The sequence below is a fragment of the Stegastes partitus genome, unplaced genomic scaffold, assembly GCF_000690725.1.
Source record: "Stegastes partitus isolate 25-593 unplaced genomic scaffold, Stegastes_partitus-1.0.2 Scaffold1668, whole genome shotgun sequence".
NCBI lineage: Eukaryota > Metazoa > Chordata > Actinopteri > Pomacentridae > Stegastes > Stegastes partitus.
Window position 1 is genome coordinate 96,397 of NW_007579399.1, and position 10,000 is coordinate 106,396.

Consider the following 10,000-nt stretch of genomic DNA (forward strand, 5'->3'; position numbering starts at 1 on the left):
ATGACCTAGTTTAGGCTAACGTAGCAGCTAACATTATCTAGTTTAGGCTAATGCAGCAGCTAACATTATCTAGTTTAAGCTAACGTAGCAACAGCACATATAGTGAACTGGAAGCTCCTCCTCCCGTTAGCAGCTACCGTCGCTACTGTGAAGTTGTGTGTGCAGCAGAGTTTCTGTTGAAATACATCCTTTAGATTTTCCTTTGGAACTGGTATTGATGAGACTTTCAGGGGTTTATCGATTCTGCGACGGTCACATCCTCGTTAACGTTCCGTCTCTAGAACCTGCCAGAGGGGGAGCCGGTCCTAATTCACCTCCACTGCTCACTGTGTTCTCCGTCAACGCCGTCTACATGAGTTTTAGTTTCATTTAGTTGTTCTGCGTTTGTTTTTCATGCTGTTCTAAGTCCTTTCTCTGCCTGCTTCCCTTTCAACTAGTTTCCTTTTCATTATATTAAAAGAGTTAGAAAATGTTCCAGAGAGCTTAACTATGATCCTGATCCGGCTGTAAGCACAGCTTGGATATTAAAACACTTTTGGAGATTAGGGATTGTTTTCACAATTAGTTTACCTACAGCCTAATGGTAATCATGATAAGTGCTCTCTAAAGTTCCCACAGTGCATTGCAGTGACTTTATTTAGTCTAAAACTGCCAAATTTTTAATTCTACATCAGACTTGACAAAGAAAAGCACCGAATCCTCCTGTGTGAGAATCGAGAACCAGCAAATGTTAAAGCCTCAATAATTATTTAAAACTGCTGTTTATTAATCAATTAGGATGTTCAGTAACTTTTTAAAACCAATAATGAACCTTCTGTGGTTCCAGGAGGATTTACTGGCTGCTTCGGTCAAATGTGACGTAAACTGAACATCTTCATGTGTCTGTTAGCTGGAGATAAGTTTCTAGTAGAGAACTAGACGTTCTAACCCTGTGAATAAACTCTGTGTTTGCCTGTTTCAGCCTGTTGCTGCTAAAATGAGTCTGAGAGCTCCGGTTCTCGTCAGCCTCAGACAGTCTGATCAGTCGGTGAGCGCCGACAGGTCGACGCTCTGCGGCAGGAGGAGTTGGGTGATGTGAGAAAGGCAGCTGTCAGTTAGAGCACGTCAGTCTTTGGCATCGTGTCTGCTGGCGTGTCTGCTGTCGCTACGTGTGGTGAACCTCGTGGAACATCAGCTCTTGAGGGATCGGCGTCTCCGCTCCGTAGACCTTGGCGGCGCGACGTTCAAACGCCGACACCATCTGCTTCACCACCTCGTCGAAGAAGACGTGAGCGAGCTGGGAGTGGAGCAGGGAGCGGAACTCGAAGGAGATCTGAGGAGGACAAAGTCAGTGCGTCAGAGGGAAACACATCCAGACCTTCCAGGAAAAACCAGGAAACAGAAAACCGCTTCTCCTCACAGCAAAGTCCACGGTGCAGGTTCGAGGGTAACCAGGAAGTCCAGGGCTGAACCGCCACACCGTCTCCAGGTGGTTGAAGAGCTTCCCGTCTGAGCAGGACGCCTGCAGACAAACACAAGAAGCAGAAAGTCAGAGCACAGATTCACGTCTCATGTTTCCTGTCCAGAGTGAACGCTGTCACCCTCCAACCGTGATGAGACTGTTCTCAGGATAACTTCACTCGTTATCTCGCTCACTACAACCAAACATGTTTTGTCTCGATTCTCCAGAACATGTTGGCCGTGAAGATCTTCTATCATCAGATATGATTTAGATTTATTATAACAGCCTTTACATCAAGGAGAAGCACATTTCATGCATTTAAATTGTGTGTTTACGTGTATCTCACTACAAAAGTCTCTTCATCACTCTGGAGGAACCTGTCTTTAAACTGATAACATCTGATGGGGGAACTGTGTGACCTACATGTGCTGAGCGCTGAAAAGACGTGTCATTATTTCACATGCAGCAGCCAGCGGTAGGGAACCAGGCCAACGCTGGCGGGACGTTCTGGTTACGTTCTCGTCATGTTAGCTTAAGACTGCAACAAGTTGGTTCACGTGCAGTTTGAGCTTCAGCAGGAACACGGTGTTCCCTCCAGCCCTGGACAGAAGCAGGTCAACTCGGCTGTCACGGTGGGTTTACGGCTCCAGGTTTCTAACTTTACGGACGAAATCTGATCCTCCACAAGTTCACGGTCGCCTCAGACCGCTGATGTAACGGTTAAATCACAAACGTTGGTGTTTGACCCAGTTTGTGTGAGTTAAATCCAGCCGCATGTCAGGAGGTCGGTCCGGTTCTGTTTTCTACCAGCGTTGACATCTGACAGCAGCTCACCGTTCGTCTCTCCAGCTACAGATGATTTAACCAGAGTCTGTGTGGACGCTCTCCTCCACCTCGCTGACACTAAACCTCCCAGTGTGCCGGTGTTTTCCATAAAGAGCCCATTTTATGCACTTTTATAGGTTTACAATTAGATTTTGGGAATATATTTACATGTTTGAATGGTCAGAACACACTTCTGCAGCGCCTCAGTCTAAAACACTCAGCTTGCCCTCTGACGAACATGTTAATCAGTCAGGAACACCTAATTCTGTATCACACACTGCTTCATATCTCACTAGGTTTGTAGTTGACCTTTTACACAGATAACGAAGCAGCCATTTAATGCGCTGAAGGACAAGGGGACAAACTACTAAAAGCAGAATATGGGCTCTTGATTAGGAGCTACATCTGAGAGATAAACACTGCGCTGACTTCTCCACCAAATAATCGCATGTTAGAAAACTAAAACTGGAGAAGAGTTGGTGGACTACATTTATTTTCCACCTCACAGAGCAGCTTCACCGAGCTGCTGTCCAGGTCGGCCGGAGGATTCAGACAGCTTCCAGGTTCTTCCCTCCTCCTGCAGGGCTTCAGGTCCGACTGAAGGTTGACTATCGCCTGATTCTGCTGCCGTGAGCTGCTTCACCACATCCCGACCCCCTGACAGGCTTCTGTCTACTGCTTCTGGTGCGTACTGTGATCTGAGGCTCCTGCTGAGTGTGATGAAGCATGAAGAGCTCACACAACGTCCTGATCCAAGCTTCTTTTCACACTTCACATACAACACCTAACTTTTGTCATCAGTGCAGTGTAATGGTTTGGATTTCACTCTCCTAAATCATTACTCTATTTTATCTTCTGTGAGTGTTTATTCCATCTATTAAATATATGCTATCTGCACCTGGGTGGACATAAAACTGATCGTAGTCTCTGGTTAACTGGGGCTGGAGGCAGTTCTTACCTTGACCAGGTGGGGGCGCACTGTCGTGACCAGGGAGGTGTAGTTCTCCACCACGGGGGGAAAGCCCACGGTCAGCTTGGCCTTGCAGAATCCGGATCGCTTGAACACCACGTCAGACTTCTTGCACCAGGGAACAAAGAGGCGGTAGTTTTCCACGCCGGCCACCACGTCGTAGATCTCATGCATGGAATACCTGCAGGTCAGGGGCGGACAGGTGAGACGAGACGAGGTCGTGGGCTGTAACTGGACACTGAGCCCTCAGCAAGGAGGACACAGCAGAAGACACTGACCCAGAACAGCCTTTAGTGGGTCAGTGAGCAGCACAGTGAGTGGATGGAGGCAGCTGGACTGTGTTACGTAACGGCAGGGCTCCAGCTGAGGGCAAATATCTGCACCGCCGGAGGCTATTTATACAGCAGATTTACTGATTATGACCCTGCAGGAGGACATTCAGTGCATCACACATGTAGAGCAGAGGGGTGACGCCACCGAACACTTATCCCGGTCTGAAGAGGCTCAGAGCTCAAGATTTCTATCAGTCCAACGTGCTGCAGGCTGATTTATGCTCAGTGATTCTGCATCTGTTCTACTGGATCATCTTTATTTATCGCTTCACGAGACAACAACAGAGCTGCAACGATCAGCGGTCAGCTAACAACTCCTGTGATTATTCATTCATCCATTGGAGCGATTGTTTGAGACATGAAGTCAGCCTTCAGTGTGATGTTTTCTGCTTTCTTTCCTCCTCTGTGACACTAAACTGAACATCTTTGGACAAAACAAGACGTTTGTCTTCCGTCATTTTGGGAAACACTGACGAATATTGTTTCACTTTATAAACCAAACAGATTTATTTAAAAAAGCACTGATAGTTGCATCATAACGGTGCTGTTGTGGGGAAAAAAATCTGATTTAGTTGCAAAGAGCTGATAGACTGAAAATGAATCAGCAACTATTTTATTAATGATAAATAAAGTCCAACTTATCGTAGGTTAGACAAACACCCAGCGTTATGTAAGACTCTAATCTGCATAGTTGTCCTTTAAATCACAGACGTCCTTCAGGACACTTCAGAGGAAGAACTTTTCCATTTAGTTAAATATTAATATAGCAGAACAATCACTTTTCCTTTTTCCTGTGTTTCCAGACTCTGAACTCAGCCAAGTCTGTGTTTTTTACTCTTTGCTGTGGATGTACTTGGAAAAATATGTCCCAAAGTTAAAAACATTTGTTGGTTCAAGGCTCTTAAATGTGAGTTTCTTCCTTTTATTAGTCTTAAATGACTATAAATGTGTTATTTATGAAGGACGCTGTGACCTCATTCACCATTTTCTGATCATCAGCTGCGGCCCGACCACAAACCTTCATATGATTAACCTCAGACAACCTGCAGGAGTCTCAGCAACAAGCACAACCTGTTTCCCTGGACACACCAGCACCTGATTCCTGTCACCTCTTACCTGACAAGGACATGAAACCCAGAAAACGTGGTGACTGACGACATGAAACGCTTTCTGAAGCTCTATTTGAACAAAATGAACATGAACAAGGAGAGGTGTGGGTTAAATTATTCCCAGAGGTTCCTAAATCAGGATGATCTAACGCCACATTTTCATGGTTGTATAATCTGTTGATTGTTTTCTCAACAGACCGAGCAGCTGTTTGGTCTGTAAAATACCAGAGATGGAGAAAAATGTGAATCGGTGTTGCCTAGAGCTCCAGAGGAGAAGAGAAACCAGAAAACATTCACATTTAAAAGCTGTTTCTGTGACCAACTGATCTCTGGTCAAACTAGCTGACGACTGATGGATCAGCGGCTGCAGCTCAGTATTTCAGGTTTTGAGAATTTACAGGTTCTGGTCTGTAATAGACGTGAAAAACCAGAAGAATAACCCAAAATCAGGACAAGACCACTGAAAAGTCGTCTGAGAATCTGTAGCATCACAGTAATCCAGTGATGTATTCTTGGTTCATTATAAACTGAAGCTGCGATCAGATGAGTTGTCTACCTTTAACAGCACCAACTAATCAACAGTCAGCAATTACAGGCTACAGAATGGGTCTAAAATGGCCCGTAGAACCTCAGTGCCGCTGCCAGTACAGGCCTGTATGATGGTGCTGACATGTTGAATTTCACTCTGAGCTGAGAAGGCGTCGCTGCAGACCCCAGCTCCTCCTGTGGGACTAAACCCAGTGGATCTGAGAGAAGGTGGAACCTACCCGAGGATGCGTCGCTCTGAGTACTCCTTCCTCTTGGAGAAGGAGTCGGCCAGGTTGAAGAAGCTGCGAGCCGGTAGAGCGACGGTGCGTCCCGACATGGCGCCGCTCAGCAGAGGAGGAACTCGAGTCATGAGGATCCCACATGACGACAGGTATCTGGTGACACAACAAACAGCGACGAGACGAATCAACGCAGGAGCTGACAGACACGACACGCCTCAGTCTGACCCGGGATCAACAAAATCACGACACTTCTGACTGCTTCAGACACAACATTAGCCTTTATTCAGGCAGTTTTATGTCCGTGTACTTCCTGTTTTTAACTGTTTTCTGTCTTAAAGAGGCATCGACTGACACTGATTTGTATTAATCGAGAAGAACTGATTTTTAGAACCAGCCAGTTGTGGTTAAAATGAAAATCGTTAATAACATAAAGTCCGACAAGCCTCTTTATTTAAGCACCTTCCAGTATTTACCCTTTAGCTCCTGTGATGTGTAACTAGAACACACTTTGAGAATCGTTGATCTCCAGTAGACGGTGTATTTACGGGGTATTTATCGTTGTCAGGTAATGAAGAACAGATAACTCAGTCCTCACAAACCTTCAGAAAACCCACTTCTCCATCGTCTACCTGAGACAGCATCAATCAGACTTAAGTTTTCTCTATTTCTGTCATTTCTGAGTCAAGTCCACTCAGCTTCAGTTTGACTGATATGATCTCAAGCAAACAACAAAAAAAAAAATTCTGAAAATCTACAAAAATGGAGTTATGTGTTTTTGCAAATGAACTCTTCTCTTCTGTTTTAAGTTTGTCTCACTCGTTGTCCTGTTGCCTTCTGCTTTCATCCTGAGAATAAAGTTCTTATTATTACGATGTGAAGCACAGCAGCCCGACTGTTAAGTTATTTAAGCCAGACCCTCTACCAGTTCCTGAGGAAACCCGACTCTCCAGCAAAAACACTTCCACAGGCCTCCAACCCTTTTCTAACCTTCTGTATGACGGTTCTCTGACCTTGTGGCCGAATGCTGGCTCACATGAGCGAAGGCTGCACTTACTGAATAACAGGGTCACCTGCTGCTACCCAAAACAAACACAACAGAAGAGTAGAAGCAGACAGATGAACACTGAGCCGGAGCTCTCTGTGAAGCCGAGCTGAGCTGCACATTCTTTCTTTCTTTCTTCGACGTCTCAGGTTTGCAGGAATTAAAATGTCTGCAGCGAGTGAACAGCAGCTTTAACCTGACAGCTCGATATGCAGTCGTCCTCTAATGTTTTCATCCCCTTCCATTACAGAAAAAGCAAAAATTCACAACAGTCACTCAAATAACTAGAAATTGAAAAAAGTAATAATAAATAAAAATTTGCTAAATTATAATTTAGTGAAATAAGACGTTGCTTTTGAATTGTGGTTGAAAAGCATATTTAAAAAAACAAACAAAACTGCCCTGGACAGCTAGAGCACTTAGCTGATGAGCAGTGGGTCAGAACACCTGTCAACAGGTGCAGAAGTCAAAACACCTGATGATGGCTGTGATTGGCTCAAAGGGTTGTTCAACTAAATATTAGTTTAAGGGTCCCATCATGCTGGTTTTTTTAATATTTCTGTTGAACCACAATTTAAAAGCAATGTCATGATTTTCATTAATTGTTTAGTTATTATTACTTTTGTCAATTTCCACTTGTTTCAGTGACAGCTGTTGTTTTCCTTCTTCAATGGGAGGGTATGAACACATGTGAAGACGACTGTAGCTGATAGGAAACGACTGGTGCGCCGCCAAAATGCTCTGCAAGGAACATGAGCTGCAGAGTTTTTGTTCCAGGAGACATCAAGAGACGTCTGACAATGTGGATCACAGGAAGAACTGAAGTGCAGTCTGACCTGAGCAGACTCATATACGTTCTCCTACAGCTGGTTTACCTTCTTCTGGACCTACATGAAGCCTGCTGCTGAGGATCCTGTAACACCCATGGACTAAGAACACAGTGACATCGGCAGCATTTGCATTAATTGTGTGGAGGAAACTTCCAACACCTGCCAAGCATTTGTCTTTCACATAAATCACAGTCACAGCTTCCAATAATGGAACGAGGTCAAGGGCAGCAGCTCTGGAGCCTGAATGTGCAGCAGAACCACTGAACTTGTTCCACCCTGTCTGCTCACGCTGCCAACAACCCCATACAGGTACTGTACTCTCTGTTTGGCCTGGAGCCACAAGCTGCACAATCAGGTTAACAATTTTGTCACTGACTCATCTGATGTGTGTTACATCCTGCTGGCCCAGAAACATTCAGAACAGGTCGGGACTGGTTCTGACGATTAGCTCTGTGCGACAAGCTGCTCATTACCTTTTAATGCATTTAATTTTCAGGGACAATACTGAGTATTCAGAACCCAAGAGACCAAAGACAGAACACTGAACTACAGTGATAATATTAGATGTGTTTTAGGGACGTGATTAAATTACTCAGACCAATTAATTATTTTTAAAAAAAGTTTGATAAATCATAAGTGAAAGTATGATTCCTAAGTTGTTGCTGGTGCTGATATATTACATGTAATTTACCTCAGTGAAAGGTCCGTGTGCTTCTACCACTCCTGCTGGTGTCATTAGCTTTTTGTCATGTTTTATTATTTAGTTTCTTGTAAAGCACCTTGTAACTCCAGTTTTGAAATGTACTCTGGAAATAAAGTTTATTATCACACAATAAAACATTTAAAATGTCTTTAAATCTATATTATATTGTGTTGCAAACCATTTATTAACATGTAAAGCATCGCCACGTTGTTTGGCTGTGTTCACTTTAACTGTGGCATTTACAGCACTTATGTACAGGTTTTAGTTATTTACCGCTAAATACTACACTTTTCACTTGTGTTTATTTGCTTATATAGTTGCTAGATTCATTAACTAGCTGTTATCTATTAAAACACCCGTCAACTACTAATTTAGTTTAATTTCTTTCTTTAACTCTCTAAATTCTCTGATCACAGCTTCTTCAGGGTGAATATTTTCTCCTCTATGACAGTAAACTGAAGATCTTTGGGTTGTGGACAAAACACTGATCGACTCGTGAATTACTGAGAAAATAACTGACGAGTTGATCACCAGCGACAGAACTCGTTGCAGCTCTAGTGAGACTATGATTAATGCACATATCACAGCACTGTTTAATAGTGGAGATGTGAGTATTTCCCAGTACTACTGTACAATAATAAAACTTCCTCCTCCTCTGTGTCAGTACACTGAATATATTTGGGTTTTTGGACAAAACAAGGATCGACATTTTTCACCATTTAATGAACTAATTAATTATTCTGGAACACAATCTACACATTATCCAGCTCTGAACTACCTACGCTGCCTCTTTATTATGACACTGAGACTTTTTAATAATTTTCTACTGTTTTTCAGAGAGCAGTTCTTTCGTTCTGTTTTCCTGTCATCACTGCAGACTGTATGAGCAGGTGGCCAACAAAACTCCTGAGTCCTGAACAGCCAGCTGCTGTATTACTGTTGGTTAAGATCAGATTATTGATCATCAGGAGAAGATTAGTTAGCAGCACTATGTGAGTACAGTATAATGTCATTAGGACAAAGTGAAAGAGAAACCCACATCACAGCACATACCGGATGAGCAGTACAATCTAGTAAAGTACACTATTTAGGGGGGTGCTGAATGTGTACTTTTACTTCTGGGTGGACTCTTCAGTACTTTTGTAATGTTTAGTTACTAGTAGTACTACTGCTACACTGGTACTTCTACTCCAGTGCTTGTTTTTGTCAGTAGAGTGGTCGTCCTCCTGTTAATGAGCTAACAAACTAAGAGGTGAACAGTTCAGTCTGTTGATGCTCCGACATCTTGGCTCAACTAACTTCGGTAACTACACCGGACAAGCTGCTGCTACTGACTAAAGCTGTTCCTCCACCTACTGCCCCGCTGCAGACGACATGTATGAAGTAGTTCCGTTACCGGACGTTGCTCCTGCTCGGTGCTTCCCGGCTGGCGGTGGTCGGTAGCCCTCTGAGACACTCGGCTACTCTTTGCAAGCTCCGGCCGCCTCTCGCCATCTTCCTTCTTCTGCGTCTTCACCGACCCGACACGGGTATCAATACTCGGACAGAAGCCCCGCCCCGCCACGCGTATCTCGCCTGCTATTGGATGACCCACGGACGGTCGACGTTTTCATTGGTCGGTGCGGTCGTTCGTCACTTGTAGGCGCTGACGTTGAGGAAAGTCACGAGTTGTTGACTCAGGTTACAGTTACTCCGCAGGTTCAGCGCACTTTAGTCTCAAACATACAGTCTGTCAGCTAACACCAGGAATATGTTCTAGCTTCTCTGCTGCTGTTTGGCAAATTATGGACAAAAACAGCCAGTCAGACCCGTTTATGGAGACTTTGACAGTGGACAAAAGTAACTGAGTACATTTACTCGAGTACTGCACTGTGTTTACTACAGAGTAAACAGCTGTCAGCATGAAGATTCTTCACTGAAGGTTTATTTTTGTGGTACAAGTTTTCTAAAATGTTATGTTAAATGTGATTTTTTTTTT

The 10,000-nt window shown here is 44.0% G+C and overlaps 1 protein-coding gene across 1 annotated transcript; it reads right to left on the reverse strand.

The window, feature by feature from the left end:
- Nucleotides 1–636: 636 nt before the first annotated feature.
- coq10b (coenzyme Q10B) lies at nt 637–9,530 on the reverse strand. Its single transcript, XM_008301388.1, has 5 exons — nt 9,419–9,530; nt 5,445–5,600; nt 3,225–3,417; nt 1,400–1,501; nt 637–1,312 (listed from the first exon to the last, which is right to left on the reverse strand). The coding sequence occupies exons 1-5, from the start codon at nt 9,514–9,516 to the stop codon at nt 1,145–1,147; spliced, it is 717 nt and encodes a 238-aa protein (XP_008299610.1). The 5' UTR covers nt 9,517–9,530; the 3' UTR covers nt 637–1,144.
- Between the last annotated feature and the right edge of the window lie 470 nt (nt 9,531–10,000).

Excerpts from the sequence above, each read along its gene's own strand:
- coq10b (XM_008301388.1), bottom strand. The coding sequence starts at position 9,516 with ATGGCGAGAGGCGGCCGGAGCTTGCAAAGAGTAGCCGAGTGTCTCAGA. Across the intron at positions 1,502-3,224 it reads TGCGCCCCCACCTGGTCAAG|GCGTCCTGCTCAGACGGGAA; the intron begins GTAAGAACTGCC and ends GTTTGTCTGCAG. Across the intron at positions 1,313-1,399 it reads CCTGCACCGTGGACTTTGCT|ATCTCCTTCGAGTTCCGCTC; the intron begins GTGAGGAGAAGC and ends TGTCCTCCTCAG.